The sequence below is a fragment of the Protopterus annectens genome, chromosome 3.part1 (genome assembly GCF_019279795.1).
Source record: "Protopterus annectens isolate FY-2018-M chromosome 3.part1, PAN1.0, whole genome shotgun sequence".
Taxonomy (NCBI): Eukaryota; Metazoa; Chordata; order Ceratodontiformes; family Protopteridae; genus Protopterus; species Protopterus annectens.
Genome location: NC_056732.1, coordinates 450,810,466 through 450,834,660, shown reverse-complemented (window position 1 = coordinate 450,834,660; position 24,195 = coordinate 450,810,466). Strand labels below are relative to the sequence as shown.

At 42.9% G+C, this 24,195-nt stretch overlaps 1 protein-coding gene across 1 annotated transcript in view; it reads right to left on the bottom strand.

The window, feature by feature from the left end:
• PRKAG2 (protein kinase AMP-activated non-catalytic subunit gamma 2) overlaps positions 1 to 24,195 on the bottom strand; it is a 3,182,689-nt gene that overhangs the window by 375,964 nt on the left and 2,782,530 nt on the right. Inside the window, 1 exon segment of the mRNA XM_044066896.1 lies at positions 22,086 to 22,212. Coding sequence (XP_043922831.1) covers positions 22,086 to 22,212 — 127 coding nt within the window.

Sequence of the window (24,195 nt, the reverse complement as noted above, 5' to 3'; positions counted from 1 at the left end):
ACTGGTTTAGAAGAAGCCTCGTTGTCGGTCTTGGACCTCGGATGCCTGTCCTTTTCTTTTTCTTTGCGTTTCTTCTGAATTCTGGTAGTCGGATGGATATCCGATTACATCGTATAATTAAATCTTCTACCAAAATAGTGTAATGCAAAATCGTACCGACGCTTAATAGTGCGTTGGTTAAATCTAGCACAAAACCGACAACTAGCAACGTCGTGGTCAGGGCCTAGGCATGGAATACAGTAAGAATGAAAGTCCTTATGAGGTATTTGCTTCCCACAAGAAATACAATTATTAACTTTTTCTGATATCGGTCTGGAGCAAGAAAAAAGTTTCCCCAATGGGCTACTTAGCTTTTAATGAAGACTTCGGATCTGAAATTCAAAATCGAAAATCTCAGGAGTCGGCCGACCGGCACTTGCGAACTGCTTATGCTTCGGGCACCGCATGGCAAGAAAAACTGAAGAAAATGGCGTCAGCTGCATCTTTTATAACCCTGGCGCACTGACGTCAGGGAAGAGGCGACAGCAACTGACGCTGGACCTAGACTTTGGAATTCAGGCCCACTGAGGGTAGTCTGTCAGCAGGATAACCCAAATGTAATGACTGCAACAGTGAAACACGAAGAACATGTAAAGTCATGTAAGAGTTTACCATAACAGTGGATGTCCTACTGATCACTGTTGCAATATTCTTAACATATGGGTCGTCATCACTGGCATTTGTTCAGGGTATCAAAGCTTTACCATCCTGAGGCCATACGTCTGACACACGACCTCAGCTCATATGCAATGAGGTATAAAAACAGACATACAAGCACTGTTCCTCAGACTACCTCCAAGCCAGTGACCTGAAGACTACTGAGAGGGGAACCTGGTCAGGAGGGGTGCAGCTCAAACAGGTAAGAAAACTTGCCTGCTCCCATTTAACAGAGTTGAGGTTAAAGTAAAGAGTAAGAAAAACAGGACAGTAGAAGTGATGTAGAGAAGAGGGGATGGAGGGTGGGATGGAATACTGCAACAGTGAACAGAAGGACCTCTACTGTTACGGTAAGTTCTTACACAACTCTGCTATGTCTTGACTGAAATCACTGTTGCAGTATTCCTGACAAAGTTGATTCCCAGAGCTGTAGGAGGAAGGAAGGAAGGGTGGTTGGCTACTGAGTAGAAGAACTGTCCGATACTTTAGACAGGATTGTCCTAGTGAAGGGTGCCCTGGACATGGAGAACATCAATTTTGTAGTGTTTGGTAAAGTATGTACAGAAGACCAGGTGGTAGCCTCCAAGACAAACTTGGAATCTGTCTGCAGTCTTTTATGGTCTTACCTTACCTTGAAGAGTTTTGAACAGACTGGCAGACTGACGACCAGACAGTAAGTCTTTGTCCAAGAAGGAGTCTAAATGTTTGGATTTCAAACCCTCAGGGATAGGCTGAATGCAAAACCATGCAAACCTCCAAATAAAATATCCAGTGGCAGCTGCCCTAGAAGAAGCAATTACAGCACCATGACTGCACTTAATGCTGTGCCTGGCTATTTGAGTGGCCTGGGATAGTAAGCTCTGCATTTGATGCCTAGACTCTACTTTAGGAGGGCTCGGTATAACTTTGTTTAAGGAATGCAGGACACATATCAAGTACTTTGTCATTTGAGTCTGGTAGATAAGTGCCCTAAAAGCAAGGGTAGCAAAGGTATAAACCTTCATCTACCCATAGCACTATCTTTGTTCGTAGTTGGGGTAGTAGTACTGGGCAGATGCTTAGAGAGCTTAACTGAAGAGTCTGCCACTGGACTCTTGTATAAAAATTTTAGGTCATCACCTTATAAAACCTGTCTGGTCTTTTAGGAGCTGGTGGTTCAGAATCAGGTGCAAAAGAGGTGGACTGAAAGGCACCCTAAAGGCCTCAAGGACAGGCATTACTGGAGAAGGCTCAGGGTCCCAGCTCCAAGAGGCTGTAATATCTCTTCTGATCATCAGAAATCTGCATGGATTGCCATCCAAAGTGTTTCATCAAGTTCTGTATATTCTCTACAAAGGGAGCTTCCTAGCTAGGGGAATCTGGTGTGAGGGAGTCCTCTTCAGTGGAAGATATTTGTCCTAGAGAATGCAGCTGAGAGGAACAGTCTACAGAATGGTCAGAATCACAGTCTTGTTCTTCTTAAGGGCAGAAAACCAGGGTAGGTTTTTATGGAGTAGCCTGCGGTTGTGGAGACCCATAATACTTTGAACAACCCCTGGGATAAACCTATCCACTCATTTTCCCTAGCTGCTGAGGGAGAGACCACATACCTAGTCATCTGCTTTTTAAGGTCTGATGTCTGCTTGGATGAGACGCAGAGGTATGGAAGCCTAGAAAGCCTGTGATCTCTTCCATAACTAAAATTAGAAGGATGACATGAGGTCCCTCAGAAATGATGAGTCTTCGTTTATCAGCTGTATCAGCAGTCTGTAATGCATTAGGAGCCATACTGGCCTCTGATGGTCTCAGCAGTGGGCAACTGAGAGGTAACTTTGGGTTCTGGAACCTTAGTGTGTATGTTGGAGTTAGAAATGTTGGACTACAGATCCATTTGAGGCTTCTTTAGCTTTTTCTTTGAGGGCAGAGGTATGTCTGAGAATGCAAAATCAGCCATCTTGGACTCGGCCAAGCATTTAAGATGCTGGGTCTCTAGAAAGGTGTTAAGAGCGGAAAGACTCAACTGCATGATTTTGGTAATGAACTTTTGACAGACAGTAAGATTTGTGATTGTGTTCCAAGCCTAGGCAAAAAAGACACTTTGTATGCAAGTTCTTCTACAGAATCTGCTTACCACACTAGCACTTATCCCTCCTAGCTGACATCTAACAACTTTTAACAAAACAGCATAAGGAAGGTTCCCAAAAGGGCACTTAAATGAATAAATGATTGAAGCACAGATACCATTGACCAAACAACAATCAGTCTAATGGATGCACACCCTGTGTTCAGACTGGTGGCAAGACAGTCGGTGAACCTACACTTGTACATCCGTCTTTATACCCCAATACATACGAGCTGAGATCATGCGTCAGATATTCAACCTTGGGAAAGTAAAGCTTTGGTACTCCAGCTAGACATCAGTGGTGACACCCCATCTATCAGGAATACTGCAACAGTGATTTCAGTCAGGACATCATTTCTTTACAAATGGTTAATAAACATTTGCAAACATAGTAAATTACATTAACTACAGTCTGCAGTGTAAATTTGAGAGAAAAACAGAAAATAATCAGAACACACTAAACATAAAAGGTGGTGATTGTTTGCCAAAGAGCTCATATATCAGGAAATTAAGTTTATTTTATCTTCTGTTGCATAACCAAGCAACATCTTTATACTTTCAACTTATACAAGCCTAACTATTAGACGTTTCACTTTCTCTTTTAGGAACTACGGGGGAAAAATAAAACAGAAAAAGACAACTAAATATTCTACACAAACAACTGCATGCAGTTATTTGTAATGCATTTTGTTTAGCACAAACAAGTTACAAACAGGTTCACTGCCCATAACATATGCCAGTGACTATCAGACCCACTTCCTGGAATTTGCATTTAATACATTTGTTCTTACAAAAAAAATGAAAAACTATGGTGGCCATATTGCTTGAAAATAAATTAGTTTTTAATTTGCAACCACCACCGAAAAATAAGGTTAACTACTCTCCAGCTAAACGCACACTGTCAAAACTCACAATTTGCAGTCAATGGCAAGCAAGAATTCAAAGTGTGGTTATAAAGCAGCAGTTGATACATATAAAAGCTACCACAGGGGGGCACTACATCCTCACATTACAAAAAAGCCACCTTCATCAAAATAAGTTGATGCATTTCATAGACATCTTCAAAGCTCATCTTTAGGAAAAGACAATATACACTGTAATATAGGCATTCTAAATTTATACAGAACAATTCAATATCCCTTAAAACTTTGTGAAGCAAGGTTCCTTAGAAGGGGCTAGAGCACATCCGTAATGGAACTAACTACCTGTATGTATATTCAGTACCAGTGCGGCTAAGTACCATAATTTAACAATGGAAGGCTTATAATCAACAGATGGAGATGCCTAATGGACCCCTCCCTTTTAATGAGAAAACTATAGATTTATCAGGACTACTAAAGAAAAAAAATGACAATAAAAATGCTAGTTCCTGTAATTTTAGTGGTTACCACCAACAATGACTACAACTAGAGTATACAGCAACAGCTCAGAAAGCTGCACATTTGAATTTCTACTCAAGCACCTGTATATACCCTTAGGTTTCTATGTGACAATTACTTAAAGAGCTTCTGATTCTCACTTTCCTGAACAAAGGTTGTCTACCGCGAAGACCAACAAGTCTACCTCTGTGCCAATGAAATGAACCCATCTGTTATATGCCCTTCAAAATATACGCACACCAAGAGATTATCCAGAGCTCTCTACTACTTTTTCCCTCTATTTTTATTCTGATTAAAATTCTTACTACTGATTTTTGCCTTCATTTTAAAGGAATAATCACTGCAGATGAGCACAAATGAATACTGTGTGCAGTTCAAAAAAATCTCACCATTCTTAGGATGTAGGTCAGGCACAAACAGTTCAAATAAGGGGAACAAACTTACCCCATCTGTATCTTAAGGCCTACAGGAAGATACTATAAACATACATAATTCTGAAGGAAGACGGAATACAGTTGAAATATCTTACAGGTATCACCAGGTTCAAATTTTCAGACTGTCACTCCACCACCTTACAAAAAAAAGTGTGACAGCATGGGATGCAAACTGAAGACACCTAACAGATGATTCAGGAGAGATCATAAGAAAAAAAAATAGTTCGTGGAAAAAGTAATAAGTGGAAAACAACTCTCCCAATACAGCAGTAATACTGTCAACAACAGTAAAATAATTTGCGACTGCTTGGGACAAACATAAAATCAATTCCCAAGAGGGATGAGAAGAAACACGTTGTTTGGTAAGCAGGATCTGGCAGCTTATCCAAAACAGAGAGAAATGGGTAGGACTAGCTGAACAAAGTGGTCTTCATCTGCCATCAAAACCAGTGTTTCTGCTTACAAAAAAAGTATATGTGTGCGTGTGTGTGTGTATAAATATATATATGCATACATATATATATATATATATACATATATATATATATATATATATATATATATACATACATATATATATATATATATATATACATACATATATATATATATATATATATATATATATACACACATATATATATATACACACATATATATATATATATATATATATATATATATATATATATATATATATATATATATACACACACACACACACACACACACACACACACACACACACACACACACACACACACACACACACACACACACACACACACACACACACACACGTATATTACATTCATGGTCCTCTACAGTATCACTTACATAAATTAAGAACAAAAGTGTAGCATAACCCAAAAGTGCAAAGTGAAGAGTTCAATCAGCTACACAGATGTTCAAAATGCCATATAGGTAGACACTAGGTAGGCAATGAGCAGCTGATTGTTGTCTCATCCTTTCTGGGAGAAGTCATTAGGAGTCTGATATGCAGTTTGGCAAAGTCAAGTGACTCCAGGCTCGACAAGCAACTCAAGTGTAAAAAAAAGAAGAGCATATGGAGATGAACCACATGCTGGCAATCCCTTGACATCTAGTCTTGTAAAAAGGAGGGAAAAGAGAGAGACTGGCAGGGCAATACAAACTCACTATATCCGAATGCAACAGTTCCAGGAACCACAGCTCATCTCTCACTCCTAAATCTCCTAAGTAGAAGTAAATGTGCTATGTGGACTAGAGGTGGCACCTAGGGAAACCAAACATCAGTGCAAGAGGGATCAAAAAAAGTTTAACCAACTTAATCCTAAACCCTCCAAACTGTTCAGTTTCTTTAGTGGTACACATAGCACAATACAGTGTCTTTACCAAAATCATTAGAATGCACTGTTTCATTGCTCACTATCAACACAGCAAGACTGAATACGGTCAGGAGTTATCACGAACTGGTACAATACACTTCTTCTTTTGGCTTTTCCCGGTTAGGGGTCGCCACAGCAGAACTCCGGTCCACTAATGATTGGCAGTACATTTTTTATGGGTGCCGAGGTGCCAGCTCGACGCCCAACCTTCAACGATACACTATGATAATAAAAAGGCACTATATAGGTATGGCAAAATGGAATGATGAGTAGTTGGCACCCCCCGCATAAAAAAAGTGTGTAATGAGGCCACCCCTTGCCTGTGACTGCTAACTGAAAGACTGGTTAAAACAGATCAAGTTTTGACAACAGAGGGTTGCATAACAAGGAACTAAATTTAGAAAGTCTGAAGTACTAGAGGGAAGGAATTTCTCCATTGCCATTTTTCAGTCAGCAGACTGAAGGACATGATCCATCTGACTGTTCCCAAAAAAGATCAACCTTGCTGCAACACTTTTGCTTTAGGAACAGGAGGGAACATCTCAGCTCAGATTCACACAAACAGTAGAATTTACAGGAAACCATTCTATTTAGAGAGAGATCTTATGACTGGATTAATCAGGACAAGGAAAGAGCAACTTCATGTCCCATTTGATCAAGAAATTTGGGATCAGTTTTCTTTAATGTCCTGATATGTCACAAATTGTAGGCACTTCTACATCCCAAGATTATTGCAGCATATATTCCAAGTTTTCCTTTTAAACTGCTGGCAATGTAATTCCAGAGAAAATGGTGACTGAATCCAATTATTATTGCAGTGCATGGCACTGGATCAGTTTAAAACAGAGTTAATGGAAGACCTGGACCACCTACATCCACTTTCTTTAACAATGTATTTTTCCCCTTGGCCTGCCTGAACTAAATACAAATTAGGACTGTTGTCTTTTTTTTAACACCGCAAAAGGAATTAAAAATAATCCAGGCCTCCTAAATTATTGGAAGTATTCAGGATTGAAGTTTATAAAACAGAGAAGGCTTACACACATAGAGGTAAACAATCACATGTTGTATGGTCACAATATCGTGGGCACACTTTTTAACACATGAACACAAATTCAGTAACCAGAGAGGCAGGAGCTTGGCTTAATATTTTAGTTACCACAAGAGGGTGTCTGGAGATAGTGAGCCTCGGTAGGACAAGTTTAAGGGATGCAAAACACATGGACATTGCACAGAGTGCTAGCAAGTAATCTGTAATGTACCCATTTCACAACAATCAACACTGGAAGGACTCCTAAGATATAACTCATTACTTTCCCTTCACACACTGGGTGGTTTATCAAGCAACTTGCACATGTGGCTCCTTTTATGCTGGTCAAACAACAAGGATGTTGGAAGGATAGCATTGATCAACACTACAGTGACATAAGACCCTTACCTCTGCAAACTTCACTCACCAAACCACTGACAATTGGGGCAGCTCTGGATAAATATGGATAGGCTTTGTAAGGGCTCTAGAGCAGTTAGCCTGTTAACGTCCTATGAACTTATGAGATGTCGCCATGAGAGCAGCGTACTACATAAACAATCCTACATGTTAAGATCATTTTTAAAGGGGATAACAATGTCATGCTTAAGTGAAACACCTAATAAACAGACAATCAAAAGAGAAAGGGAATGGATGATCAGTACTGGTCCTTTATTTAAACTGGGGATGAATGAGCAATTCTGAACTGCATAAACTGGGATTAAAGAATCAGTACTTTGGTTTAGATTTAACATACTGTACAACAGATTTACTGATAGTGCAGATAACTAAAGCTCTGAGCTGTTAATGACTTGCTTCTTGTGCCCTATGTGCAGGATTTAATTCCTTCCACCTTTGTTTGCCTACAGACTCTGAGCAAATCACTTAACCAGAAAGCAGTCCTAGGTAACCATTGAAAAGGAACAGTTCTGTCCAGCTGGCTTAATGGATCAACATGTGAGTAAGATGGGAAAAAAATACAAAACAAAATTATTTATTGCTTCTCATTTTTATATATATTCTAGAGACTGGTCAAATGTACTTAAGTAGATTTTTACTTCACTTAATTTAATCCAACAGTAAGATATTTAATTTCATAACCTATCTTTAAAACTTTGGTTCTGAATGCGTGTATCATATGATCAATAAGAATGCTGTCACATAGTTGATTTTTTTCATCTTTATAAATTGGCAGGTTATACAGTTATTCTACTAAAGAAGCTCTTAACAGATGAAACCATTTTTTTTGTTCCAGTAAACTGTTTTGGTTAATAAAAGTGCTCATATTTTACACCCAACACTGCTGAAGTGGACAGGTTTCTTCATTGTTATCCATGCATGACTTGGTGGAATACACAATCCGTTTATGTACTGTTGATACGCATGCGCACGCATACACACATCTATATTACTTATTTCGCGTGACATATATATATATATATATATATACACACACACACACACACACACACACACACACACACACACACACACACACACACACACACAATCTATATTACTTATTTTGCGTGACATTTATATATTTATTTATGGAGGAGCTCTCCGATCTTGTAGCCCAGGCAGGTATGACCCTAGCCCTGAGTAGCATCCTGCTTTCACCCAGAATGATACTGCAGTACAAGGACAAAATGATTGACTTCAATAATTGGCCAAGCTTCTGGCGTCAATCTAAAGGGATCCAGTATCTGTCTGCCTGGGATGTCATGATCGACAGGCCATGATGGTTTGCTACAGATGGCTTGCACCTGTCACCCTTAGGATTCTGGATACTGGCTAAGGCTCTTGCCACCCCTATAGTACCTTTTTTAGGCAAGGTTCAAATGACAAATTCACCACCTTAATAGGTACAAGCAAGCAAAATCTGAGGGTAATGCTACTCAATGCTAGAAGTCTAAACCTCAAAATGCATTCACACAAGACACTCCTTAAAATGGAGAACCTCGACATCTGTGCAATGACAGAGACCTGGTTCAAGGCTCCAGAGAGTACCACTGCATTACCAGGCTATAATTCATACCACATCTTTCGGCCACCTAACCTGGACCGAAACACTGAAGGTGGAGGCTTGTCCATATTCATTAAGGATATCCACACCTCCAGGCTAGTTGCTCAGCATAATGCATCCGAGATTATCCAAGTGCAACTAACTCTGGGCAAGACCGCAATCCAAACTGTAACTTGATACAGCTCCTCCACCACACCCCAGGATTCCCACTCCTCAATTCTTGATAGACTGGAAAATATTGGGGTACAACTCAACACCCTAATAATGGGCGATTTCAACTACCCCTCCATTAACTGGGAAAACTACTCATGTACCAACTCTTTTGCTCAACTTTTCTGGAATTCATAAATTTCAATGCCTTGGATCAACTTATCCACACCCCCACCAGGGGCAGCAATATCCTAGACCTGGTCATTACCAACATGGGCGACCGGTGTTCCACACCAGAGGTCAATTCCTCGTTGGTCAGATCCGACCACAAGCTAATCGCCCTAGACATCCACATCCCACCCCCACCCCCCAAAAGGGAAACCACTGTAAAAATATTCTCCAAAACCAACTTCACACTTCTTAAAACAGAAATGGCAAACTTCACGACACCCATGCAGACAGACAATAGAGGTGTGACTGCTGAATCCTACACAAATGCACTTTATAAGCACTTACACGAGTGCATGGACCATGCTATCCCTAACAGAACCAAGATGCTATCCTCCAAAAAAAAAAAAAGGAAGCAAATCTGGTGGTCCCCTGCCATAAACAAACTCTACAACAGAAGAAAGAAACTGTTGCAAAAAAGAGTAAAATCCCATGATTGGAGGAAATCCCTGGTCAGCCTCAGTAAGAAGCTGACATCCCTCATAAAATTCTCCAAAGCTAGTTACGAAAACAAAATCGCCACTGATTCTAAAGACAACCACAAAGCATTCTATAGCTATGTCAAGAATTTCAATGGCAGCACTCCGATCTTCTCTGAGTTACAGCACAATGGCACTAAATATACAGAACCAACTGATATTGCCAACATCCTGGCAGATAGATTCAGTGCTAACCTTACCCCCCTCTCACCCCCTAAAGGGCCCATCTCTATACCGGAAGAATGCAAAGTTCCTGTAATCATGGCTGCACAGGCAAAAACCACACTCTCCAAAGCCAAGAACACAGCATCCATGGGACCTGTCAACATCCCAGGCTGCGTTCTACACAAACTGCAGAATGAACTGGCACCCCACCTAAGCACCATGTTCAATCATAGCCTCACCTCAGGCTTTGTGCCCACTGAATGGTGCACAGCAACTGTTATCCCACTCCACAAAGGGAGAGCCACCATGGACCCTGGGAACTACCGCCCCATTAGCCTAATGAGCCTGATCTGCAAGGCCATGGAACGTATCATCATGGATCTTGTACACAAAGACATTGGTAATCTCCAAACTCTGGACCCCACCCAGTTCGGGTTTGTAAAAGGCAGATCATCTCTCCTAAACCTAACAGATTTCTTTGAAGCAGTCACCAAAGACGTAGATGAGGATAAGGTGGTTCACACAGTCTCTCTAGATCTCGCCAAGGCTTCTGACACCATCCCCCACTCTGGAATCACAGATAAACTCAGTAAACTAGGTATAAATCCCTGTGTCACAAGATGGGTTGCCAACTGGTTCACTGACAGAACCCACACTGTGAAAGTAACAGACTCCAAATCTGACTTCAGACCATTGACAAGTGGAGTACCACAGGGTTATGTCCTGGGTCCTCTCCTGTTTGGTATCAACTTTTCTGAAGTACAGACTAATACAGAAGGTCTCTGGCTAACGAAGTTCGCAGATGACTGAACTAGGAGCCATAATCGGAACGCCTAACGATGTGGACATCCTACAAAAGGGCCTCATGGAGACAGATGCCTGGTGTCAAAGCCATGGCCTCAAGCTCAGTGCCAAAAAGTGCATTGTCATCCCCTTCAGTAAAAACTCTGTACCCATGAACTACCACATAGGTGGTAGTCTACTTAACACCAAAAGTGTGATAAGAGACCTTGGGACACAGGTAGACAGTAATCTCTCCTTTGATAATCACAATGCCACAGTAGTCAGGAAATCCTTCTACGTGGCACACCTCATCACAAAAGGTTTCTCATCCAGGAAAAAAAGAGGTCATTGTTCCCCTCTACTCGTCACTCATTAGACCCATTACACAATACAACGCCCCTTTTGGTATGTACCTCACAAGACATCTACAACAACTGGAAAGGCCACAGAAATACCTGACAAAGAGGATTACTGGCGTCAAACAGATGCCCTATGCAGACCGTCTCAAAAATTCCAGCATTACTACGTTGCATATCGCCTACTCAGAGGCAATCTCGGCCTAACATACAAAGCTATGTCAAACCCAGAGCTGTTGGACATGCTCCACTTAAAGAAATCCCAATCCCTCCGGCTACATGCTTTAGGGATCTAAACCTTGTCACTACAATAAACAGAATATGCTGGAAGGATAGATTCCTGTCCCAGACACTTCCCATACTCTGGAACAAACTACCTATCTATATCAAACAATGCTTCTCAATAGCAGTCTTCAGGAAAACTCTTGATGATTGGATGGGAAATAGGAAATTCACCCCGGGGATCACCTCTGTGGCTCTGCTCGACAGGAGCACATGAAAATAATTTTCTTGGGTGGCGAAAGTCAGGGTACCTTTATGGATAGGCTTATATAGGCCCTAGGACCAATAGCTTATTACCTACAAACACACACACACACACTCACTCACAGACAGACACACAGACACACACAGACACACACAGACACACACACACAGACACACTTTTCTCTTGGTCACAATTACACACTGTGAGTGAGGCAATGACACTACTAAACCCAAGATTAGTGCAGATTAGCAGAAAGTAAGGACATAACAGATTAATTAGCAGGAGTGTGGGAGAATAGTTTTGAGGGCCACTGAGACCTGCCTCTCTGTAGAAACGATTTACAAGTATAATACTGATTTTCAAAATGTGTAGGTTAAAAGTAATGGCAGTTTGTATTTTGCAAGTGAAACTCACAGTATCCACAAAATGGGTAGGCAGTTTGTGATCAAACCAAAGAATGGTAGATCAAAGCATAATTAAATCTTTGCAGATTACAGAGCATCAACATTTTACAAAAAAGAAGTTATGGTAGACAGTAGAAGATGGACAGTAGTCTCACCTTTGATAATCACATCGGCACAATAGTCAGGAAATCCTTCTACGTGGCACACCTCATCACAAAATGTTTCTCATCCAGAAAAAAAGAGGTCATTGTTCCCCTCTACTCATCACTCATTAGACCCATTATAGAGTACAACGTCCCTTTTGGTATGTACCTCAGAAGACATCTACAACTGCAAAGGCTGCAGAAAAACCTCACAAACAGGATTACCGGCCTCAAACAGATGCCCTACGCACACTGTCTCAAAAAACTCCAGCTTTACTCCGTCGCATATCGCCTACTCAGAGGTGATCTCTGCCTAACATACAAAGCTATGTCAAACCCAGAGCTGTTGGACATGCTCCACTTAAAGAAATCCCAATCCCTCTAACCTACATGCTCTAGGGACCTAAACCTTGTTACCACAATAAACAGAACATGCTGAAGGGATAGATTTCTGTTCCAGAGACTTCCCATACTCTGGAACAAACTACCTATCTATCTATATCAAACAATGCTTCTCAATAGCAGTCTTCAGGAAAACTCTTGATGATTGGATGGGAAATAGGAAATTCACCCCGGGGATCACCTCTGTGGCTCTGCTCGACAGGAGCACATGAAAATAATTTTCTTGGGTGGCGAAAGTCAGGGTACCTTTATGGATAGGCTTATATAGGCCCTAGGACCAATAGCTTATTACCTACAAACACACACACACACACTCACTCACAGACAGACACACACAGACAGACACACACAGACACACACACACAGACACACTTTTCTCTTGGTCACAATTACACACTGTGAGTGAGGCAATGACACTACTAAACCCAAGATTAGTGCAGATTAGCAGAAAGTAAGGACATAACAGATTAATTAGCAGGAGTGTGGGAGAATAGAGTTTTGAGGGCCACTGAGACCTGCCTCTCTGTAGAAACGATTTACAAGTATAATACTGATTTTCAAAATGTGTAGGTTAAAAGTAATGGCAGTTTGTATTTTGCAAGTGAAACTCACAGTATCCACAAAATGGGTAGGCAGTTTGTGATCAAACCAAAGAATGGTAGATCAAAGCATAATTAAATCTTTGCAGATTACAGAGCATCAACATTTTACAAAAAAGAAGTTATGGTAGACAGTAGAAGATGGACAGTAGTCTCACCTTTGATAATCACATCGGCACAATAGTCAGGAAATCCTTCTACGTGGCACACCTCATCACAAAATGTTTCTCATCCAGAAAAAAAGAGGTCATTGTTCCCCACTACTCATCACTCATTAGACCCATTATAGAGTACAACGTCCCTTTTGGTATGTACCTCAGAAGACATCTACAACTGCAAAGGCTGCAGAAAAACCTCACAAACAGGATTACCGGCCTCAAACAGATGCCCTACGCACACTGTCTCAAAAAACTCCAGCTTTACTCCGTCGCATATCGCCTACTCAGAGGTGATCTCTGCCTAACATACAAAGCTATGTCAAACCCAGAGCTGTTGGACATGCTCCACTTAAAGAAATCCCAATCCCTCTAACCTACATGCTCTAGGGACCTAAACCTTGTTACCACAATAAACAGAACATGCTGAAGGGATAGATTTCTGTTCCAGAGACTTCCCATACTCTGGAATAAACTACCTATCTATATCAAACAAAGCTCCTCATTAGCACTCTTCAAGAAAAATCTTGATGATTGGATGGGAAATAGGAAATTCACCCTGGGGATCACCTCTGTGGCTCTGCTCGACAGTGGCACAGGAAAATAATTTTCTTGGGTGGCAAAAGCCAGGGTACCTTATTGGCTGGGCTTGTATAGGCCCCAGGGCCGATAGCCTAGTACCTACCTACGAACCCATGTCTTACCATAATGTTCCATCTATGTTGTAGATCTTTATTCATTCATTACTGTTAGGACTTCGGTTCCGTCCTCGGAACAGATACGGTCATTATCAAGCTTGCGCCAGCCAAAAACTCTTAACTAAGACCTACCCACAATGCTCCTCATAGTCTCTTCAGATCGAGTTTGCCCACCACTATAGTACAGAAGTAATAAGAGAGACAGTAGGAAGCTCTGTCTGAACAAATACCTTAACTGGCAAGGAAATCCTAAAGTCCACCAGGAGTTCAGGCAGGGGGAAGGAGGGTGGGAAGTAATGAATGAATAAAGATCTACAACAGAGATGGAACGTTAAGACATAACTTCTTTATTTATCTGATGCTGTAAATCTTTACTCATTCCTTACTGTTAGAACCGAGTCCCCAGCTACTTGAGTCCTGGGTGGCTCTAAGGAAAGACATTCCTGAGCACCATAGAGCCAAAAGATGCTCGTCCCCTGGAGGCCAAATCCAATTTGTAATGAGTGATAAAGGTATGAGGTCTTGCCCAAGTGGCTGCTGCGCAGATATCATCCATAGAGGCTCTGGAATGAAAGGCCACAGAAGTAGCTATCGATCTAGTAGAGTGAGCCTTTATTCTGGAAGGTAAAGGCACTTTGTTCTGATGGTAGATGAAAGTAATGGCGTTTCTGAGCCAAGAAGATAAAAGTAATTTTGGAGACAGGTCTACCCAATCTGGGTTCTGCAAAGGCCACAAACAATTGATCCGTTTTTCTGAAAGATTTAGTTTTGTCCAAGTAGAAATGAAGTTGCCAATGAACATCGAGGGTATGCAAAAGGTATTCCCCTCTATTTGAATGATGAGGGAAGAAAACCGGCAGGTCAATAGACTGGTTAATGGAAAACCCAGAAATGACCTTGGGCAAAAAGAAACGGTCAGTACTTAGATACACTCTTTCCCTATGAAAACTCAAGTAAGGTCTCTTGGCACTCAAGGCCTGTAACTCAGATACTCTTCTCACTGAGGTAAGGGCTACTAGAAGTAGATTCTTCCAAGACAAAAATTTCATATCAAATGAGTTAGAAGGCTCGAAATGAGGACTTGTTAACAACTGAAGCACCAACACCAAGTCCCAAGGCTCTATAGGAGGCTTGACAGGAGGTTTAACATGTCATACTCCTTTCAAAAATGTTTTTCACAGTCGGTGTGACATAATAGAAGAATTATCAAATTCATTGTGAAAATTTGCAATAGCTGCTTAATGTACAGTAATTGTCGATGCTGAAGCTCCTGCGTGTAAATAGGGTAGTCAAGTATTGTAGGATCTTATGAATAAGTATGGAAAAGGGGTCTATGTTATGATCTTTGGCCCATGTAGAGAACCTAGACCACTTACTATAATAATTTTTCCTGGTGGAAGGCTTGTGTGAAGTCAGAAGAATCTCACGAGCAGGAGATGAAATATCAGGTAGCCTGGCAATCATTGGAAGTGGAGAAACCAAGCTGTGAGCTTGAGACTGTGGAGATTGGGGTGAATCAGTACCTGAGGATGGGATAGCAGACCTTGGGATTGATCCAGAATCCACGGGCTGTGAATCAGAGGAGGCCATAGGAAGGGGAACCAGACTTGACGGGGCCAATAAGGGGCAATGAGGAGCACTCTGCTTCTCAACCTTTGAGCTTTCTGGAGGAATTTTGGGATGGGGGGAAAGGCATACAGTAGACCCAGGGGCTAATCGTGCATCAGAGCATCCCTCATTGACTCCCACTGACTGGGGATCAGGGCAAAGTAGCTTCTGCATTTGTTTTTAGGGGGGAAGCAAGGCCTGTCCCAATGGCAGAAGATCTGGTCCGCTATTACAGGGCTGAGGGACCACTCGTGAGGCATTAGAATGTTCCTGCTCAGATTGTCTGCAATAAGACTGGAACTCCCAGGAATGTGCATTGCTATGAGAAAGCGATTGGAAGCCATTGCCCAGTGCCAAATTCTCATGGCCTCCCGACACAGGGGGTAAGACCTGCTTCTGGCTTGTTTGTTGATGCACCAGACAACTGACATGTTGCCCGACTGAATTGCAATGGTCCCGGAAGGATGGGATGTGTGGAACGCTTGCAACGCTAAGAGAACTGCCCTCAATTCCAGGACATTTATGTGCAAATTGGCCTATATGGGGGACCAGGTGCCGTGGACCGTCTTTTCCTGGAAATACCCCCCCAACAGGGAAACGTCTGTGGTCACCGTGGCCCTGGGCTGGTGAAGGCAGAACGGTCGACACCAAAGATTTGATTCTGGCTTCATCCACCAAAACATATCTTTCTTGCAAAGGTTTGTAGGGTGTATCATGTTGTCACATGGGTGGGTTAAGATCGACCATTGTGATAAAAGGAGCCACTGTAGTAGTCTCATGTGCAACCTCACCAGTGGAACTAAGGTAATGGTTGCTGCCATATATCCCAATAGCTGTAGTACAAGGCGTGCTGGTACAAATGTCTGTGGAAGGAGGACCTGGATCTGGCTTCTTATTTTTGAGAGCCTGTGAAGAGGAAGAGAAGCTTGACAGAATGTTATGTCGAAGATCGCTTCAATGAATTCCAGTGCTCTTGTTGGAAACACTTGTGATTTGTCCATGTTGATCATAATACCTAAGCGAAGAACAAGGCCTTGAGTATAAGAGAGACTGAGAATGAGAAGATTTCTGGTTGTGGCGGTAAGTAGCCAATTGTCTAAATATGGAAACACCTGGAATCCTTGTAGTCGAAGATGAACTACTACGACTACCATACATTTGGTGAACACTCTGGGAGCTGTCGAGAGACCAAAGGGCAGTACCCTGAACTGATAAGTGATTGCCTCACAACCAGAAGCGGAGAAATCCCCAGGAGTGTTTGTCCATCTTTATGTGGTAATATGCATCCTGGAGGTCTATAGAGCACATCCAGTTGTCCTTCTCCAGAAAGGGGAGGATGGACTGTACTATGACCATCTGGAAGTTTTGAAGTTTTATGAATTTGTTTAGTAAGCTGAGATCCAGGATTTGTCTCCAGTCCCCTGTCTTCTTTGGCACTAAAAAGAAGCTTGAGTAAAACCCGGATCCTCTCTGGTTTGGTGGGACTGGCTGGATGACTTTTCCTTAGCAACTTTTTTATTTCTAAGGTTGCTGCCTCCCTCTGATTGGGTGGAACATCGGGGATTCATTTTACGAGTATGGGAGTAAGATCGAATGGGATATGACAGCCTCTGGATACTATTATCTGCACCCATGCATCCATTGTTATGAGCTGCCAGGCCTGTAGGTGCAGGGAAAATCCACCCCCAACTGCTTCCAGAGGAAAGCAATTGGGCCGCTGTTCAGGAGCGCTGGTAGGGTCGGCTGGAGAAGGAATCTCTAGCGCCCTGGTTGCGGACCCTTTCTGCCCCAAAAGGGGTGTCTTCCAGATGACTTGCCCCCTCTGCCCCGGGGGGATTGCTCATCATGAGTGTCACGAAAAGATCCTCCGGACTTCTTGAACCACAATTTTCCTCCCCTCTGGTTCCTGGAATAGGATCTCTGGGGGGTGGAAAAATGTATGCTCACAGCAGACAAGGTCTTTCCGTCCTTCTCACTACGTGGTAGTGTCTCTCTTACTTTGGGACCAAAATGAGAAGATTCGTCAACAGGCACGTTGACAAAGGAAGATTTAAAGGGGTCTGCAAAACCACACAAACGCATGCAGGCATGCCGTCTCATGACGATGCCTGATGCGGCTGCTCGAGCTGCCCCCTTGGTGGTGTGAGAGATCAAGCGCATCGAGGAGTTCCAGAAAGATTCCAGGGTAGCCAGCCGAGAGGCAACAGTGTCACGCGCCTCGTCAGGCAGTACCCCCGCCAAAGAGGCAGACATTTCGGAGATTAGGTCTCTTTGGAGGAGAGTAAAGTGTGCCAGAAAATTCAGTGATCGAATGGCAAAGGTCACTGAAGTGTAGGCCCACTTCCCCAGTTTGTCCATAGCCCGAGACTCCCTGTTCGGGAGATGAATAGTGGAACTATCTTCTGCCAGTTGCATCTTGGTGGCCGCCGCCACGACCATGGAATCAACTACCAGATACTTGGACCATTTGGCCTGGGCTTCAGGAGTGGATAAAATTTGTCTGGCCTCCGGGGAACAGGTTCCATGTTTCCAGGGCCTTCCAGGCATGCTGCACAATCAGTTTAACAAGCTCATCTGCAAGTGGGGTTACCCAGGAAGTAGATGGCCAAGCACGGAAGGGCCTGCAAGAACATCGATTCCTCCGAAGGGTTGGAGGGCTTCCAGTCTCCCCTCTGCTTGAGGATCTCGAGAATGTCTCCAAATGAGATGTCTTCCAGGGGAGACTGTGGGGACCCTTCTCTCTCATCACAATTGGTGTCTTCAGTGATGGATTCCTAAGGGGAAGTGAGGTGCTTCCTCTTGCGCAGTTTCTTCCGGGGTGGCTCCCTAGTGGGATCTTCTGAGGAGGACTCCAGAGAAAAGGTTCCTTTCACGGGAAGATCTTGCGGCTCCCATGCTCGGGATCCCAGAGTACGGGGTTGGGACAGCTGCATGCTAGAGGGGGGTTCTGGTGTCGAAGCCAATGGTGCCAACTGTGAGCCTGTTGAGGCAAGGACCCTCTCCACCACCTGGAAAGCAAGCCTGCCCAAGGAGGGATGGGAGCACGGAACCGAGAAGGACAACCTCAGAACCCGGGTCACACCCCACCCTGAGGAGCCTGCCTCCAGGTGAGGAGCTCCAAAAGGACCGGTAGCTGCCGTGGGAGGCATGTCCGTATGCGGCGCCAGCAAAAAAACAGGCATCGAACTAGGAGCCACGGTGCTGACAGCCCAATCTCTGCTCCGAGAGTGCACCAGTTCCAACGGAGCCATGGCGCCAAGAATAATCGGTGCCGACAGGGGAGCCTCCGCAGTCGGAGCCAAGACAGAATGCACCGGGGTGGCCATCGGTACCAAATTCTCTGGGGCCTGGAAGGAGGATATAAAGGTGAATATGCCATGAAAGCTTCCATTCCAAGAGGGAAGGAAGACCTAGCAGGGGTAGGTAATCCTCTAGCTGCCAAATGCTGGTCCACAACCCTCACTACATCTTGTTCTGAAAGACTCCTGGTGGATCTGAAGGAAGCTGCCGAAGGAGATTCAGGTCTCACAAGAAATGGACTACACTGGTGTCCCAAAAAGGGGTCATAAGTGGGAGAATATCTGGTTCTGGGAAGGTGTTCGACCTTCGGAACTGACGGGGTCAGTGTCAGTGGAGCAGTATAAGACATCGGCACCGTGGCCAGGGACGGTGCCGATGCAGGAATAGTAGTCGGAGCCTGTGCCAAAACCAAGATCGGCACCGAGGTTGGTGCCGAAGCTGGCACAGTGGTTGGAGTCAGAATTAAGGGCAGCACCGAGGGAGAAGACATTGAGCCTGGTGCCGAAGTAGTCTGTGCTGAAGGCGTGGGAGAAGCCCGGTGTCGACTTAGTTCCGAGGAGGATGGAGATGTCGGAACCGAATGACTCCTTTTCTCTTTATGTTTCTCTTTATGTTTCTTAGTCCTAGGAAGTGGTGAGACCACCGTCCCAGAAAGAGCCTCAGAGAAGGGAGTTTTCATCATACCCTTCAGAATCAACTTGTTCTTACGCTCAGCCAATGTACGGTTGCTGAAGCTGGAACAAATATCACAAGATGCATTGACGTGTTCAACACCCAAACAATAAACGCACCGGGCGTGACCGTCTGAGTTGGGCATCTTACGCCCGCACTTATCACACTGTTTAAATCCTAGTTTTACTTTATCAGACATCATGAAAAAACACACTATAGTCCTAAACTACAAGCTAACCAACTAAAAAAAACAACAACAGCAAGGTTAGAGAGATAGGGTTTTTTTTTTTAAACAGGTAGAAAGTGAGGAGTACCAACAATGGTACTTAGAAATACCACAAGGTGGTAGGAAAGGGCCTACCAAAGGTAGGGGAGAGGGACAGTACCAACAATGGTATAACTACCAAAGGTAGAGGGTAGGGTTTAGAAAAAGGTAAATGAGTTTACAGATGAAAAGACGATATTTAGGGAAAACTGACTAAAAGAAGGTAATGACATAGATAAGTCACAAAAAAATGCTACACTTAGCTTGAGAGAAAAGGCTTGGCACGTCTGACGAGGATCCCGGCAAATGAGATCTGGAGAGACTATGAGAGGGGCATTGTGGGTAGGTCTTAGCTGAGAGTTTTTGGCTGGGGCGAGCTTGGTAATGGCTGTGTTGGTTCCGAGGACGGAACTGAAGTCCTAACAATAAGGAATGAATAAAGATTTACAACATCAGATTATATGTTTCTAAATGTCACTAGAAAGTGTGGAAAGCTGTCATTTCCCTGCAATACAGAGGTTTTCTAAGAGCCAAAGTAGGTGCTATGGCTTAACATGTAGCACATGAAACATGCATAAAAAATATACATTCTGTTAAGACAGGGTTGCTAATTTTACATCTCTGCTCATCTACTATTCATTTCATTTCTGGAAGTAAAGTCCCTTCATACTTTGAAAACACATCTTTACACTGCTGCAGTGAGAAGTGCATGTTTAAATATGATATGAAACATTTGCTGTTGTTTATCCATGAACCAAAGCTGTGCCGCTACTGGATGTCAGTGATGAAATCGCTGTATTTACATACATGATTATTTAATTTTCAAGAAGCATGCTGTACTATGCAACATGGGTGTGGTACTGTTCCAATTTACTAACACGGTGAGTTTAAACTTGAAATACTTAGAGGAGAAAGACTGGATGCTCATTCTTAACTTCCTAGCTACTGTTCAGAACAGTAATTGCCAATCTCCTGTTCAGTTTGGTCACTGATTACTGTAAGCATCTTGAGTGTATATACAGAGCTTAGATTTAACAGAAACAGATATTACACTAGCATCTGTGGTACAGAATGTGCAACACTAAATTTAAAATCCATAAGCCAGCAAAACTGGCATTACCAGAATAGTGGCTAAACCAAAGTGCTTTCCTTGATAGTTTCAGATGTAAACAGAATAGCACATGGCCATTTTTAGCTTCGAATGACTATTTGGTATTAACACTACATATGACTGGTTCACTCTTTGACCTTCCTGTCTAGCCTTGTAAACCTCAACCTCAGGGTCAATAACTGGCAAACGGTGAATTTCGCTTTTGATGAGAGAGTATACAGCATCAAACAAACTGAAAAAAGAATAATACACAATACAGATCATTTTAACTACCAACCTATGCTACAGAAACCTTTTATACCTTTCCCTACAGACCATCAAACTCAAGCATTAATTTTTCCTCCTCATGATGGGTAACAACCGATCACATTGCTGTCATGCATGCAACCATTGGGTTTTTTTTCTTCATGTGTCTAACCACACCCCAGGTGCCTGACATTGGTAAGTGCATCACCAAGAGGGAATGTTGTATTCTCTTCCCCATGGTGTGTACATGTTCACACACACACATGTTCCCTGAAAGCAATCACCAGCATGGAATTGTCAAATGTCAAACCCAGATCACCACGTACTACAACCACTGTGAACCTGGACGCACAGGAGCAATTGTCTAACCAGGACCATTTCCTTCTTCCCACCAGGATGGGCCTGCTGGCATAAGCAACTCATTCCCATTGGCTCCTGCCCAGTTTTTCCAGCACCTGAGTTGCTAATTGATCTCACGTCATCTGGGTCACTGACAGGGCTTTATCCTAGGCCACAGAATCAGGGAAAACCGCAGATACAGCTTTGGTTTGCTACACTACAGTATGCTACCACAACACAGTCTTCAGTTCCACAACACAGTCTTCAGTTCAAAATCACAAACACTTCCCAAATAATATTTTGTTTTGCCTATGCAACTCTTTGTATTTTTGTGCAGACTATTACAAGATTTTTGTTTTAATTGCAGACCAATCCCCACCTTAAACACTCCCATCATGACTAGGTCAGCATGGTGCTTGTAGTCAGCAAACTGCTAATAAATGTAAATAAATAATATTTACTTACAAAAAGTTGGAGAAATTTGAGGATTCTTTTATGAGTAAGAATATAAAGTGCATTTCCACTGACAGGGTCAATAACTGGCAAACGGTGAATTTTGTTTTTGATGAGAGAGTATACAGCATCAAACAAACTGAAAAAAGAATAATACAATTAGTAAGACAACAAAAAAGTCAGCCACTGCATGTACACATAATTTGTAAAACCAGAAGGTAACAGTAACAACTATGTTTTTCACAATCTTTTGCAGACATTATACAATCACAGTAGATTCATACTACACAGCAGTACCATTTTTTTTTTACTACGTGACTTCTTGGTACTACGTACTGCATAACAGAAACGTCTTTACTGTATTAGTTGGCCTATGAGAGGTTTCTCCTTTTTAAGTAATACAACAGGTTCATCCTTTCTACCAATAAGAATCTAGCATTTTTTTCAGATGCTCCTATTCTTGATGGCTCACGCCATGGTGCAACACACTTATATAAGGGAACTCACCCGTTGTGCCCATCATCCCTCTACCAACCACTGGCAAGCAGCTTCCTGCAAATCAAGAAATAACAGTGAAGATTTGGCACCCTCCCCCATTGCTAAAAAACAATGCATTACTAAACACTTGCTAAACTTGCAGGAAACTGAAGAGAAAAGGCTGGCTGGAGGGGCTGCCACCCCACATGGAGATGTTAGCAAGATAATCCTGACACTCCAAAGAAGGTCCTTTCATATGGTAAGAACAAATGCGTTAAAACTAACTTCAGGGATCCTCCTTAATGGCTCTGACAGCTGGTTTGAATCCCAGTCAATAAGCCACCAAGATGCAGAAAAACTGAAGCCCAAGAATGCAGGCATTTGAAACTCAAAGAACACTAATAGTTGACCAACTGGGATTGCACGGGCTGCTACTATGCCAAAATGGAGAACTGCTTCCACTTTGGTGCCTGAGTGGATGGCATCCTAGCAAAATTAGGCCCCGACTCCCAAACGCCCTAGCCAGCAAAGCAAGGGAAGGTCATGAAATGTAAGATCTAGGCAGGCCCTGAGGTGAAACTGGCTTTGGCCCAAACCCTGTAGGGACATCTCTTGCTAACCCGCAGACACAACTTCTGCTTCACAATGGGACTGGGAGCCTGAAACTAAACTCTACTGTGACCTTCTCCCTTGAGCTCTGCAATGAGATGTAAAGAAAGAGTAGTAAGAAAATGTACTGGACTATTCAAGCCACAGGAAGAAGAACATGAAGACCTTAACCCCCTTCTATTTGTTGTACCATGCAGAAGAAAGGCAGGACTGTAATCTCACTGGTGGTGGAATGGCTGGCCAATGTGGCCTATCTCTTTAGATGTGGTTCAGACATGGCCACTAAAGAAGCAGAAACTCCAAGAAAGGACACGAGGGAGTAGCCCACAGTGATGGACAGCTCACTCTCCTTCAAAGAAATGAGAACTGTTGACAGAATAAAGGCCATGATCACAGCTAGATTCCAAATAAGCAACTCCTTGCAAGGGAGTATAGCCTTGTCCCCTTTTGTTAATAAGGTACACACTATGGACTGGATGCTGAACCTAACCATAGAAGAGCCTCAGAAGAAGCTACAATCCATAGCAAGAAGTGTCAAAAGTACTACTGTTTGTTCCAAGCAGATCCCCTCCAGGAAAGGCAATGACTCAAAACCAAAACATAGCATAGGTAATGCCACCCAATGAGAAAAATAACATCTGTAGTCAATAATTAGAGAGACAGTGGAAAGAAAAGATCCATTCAAGGTACAGTGGGAATGGAGGGGGTGCAATTTACTCAAGGACAGAAAACCAAGGTCCAGCACCATAGAAAAATCTGATATGTGGGGTGCCACTGCTGCAACATACTACTATGAATAAAGAGTAATGCCCACACCTTCAGGCATGCTAAGTACCACAAAGAACATGGCTAAATTTTTGATCACAGATGTAAGACTGAGATTAGGCCTCAGACTGCTCTACACTCCAGGCTGCCAAAAGAAAGAGCAGAGCAATTGGCATGGGGAGTTTAAGGATCTACACTTAAAAAGGCAATAAACTGTGAAGTCAGAAATGGCAACATGGAAAAGTGTGGTAATCCTACTGGGAAATGTCCA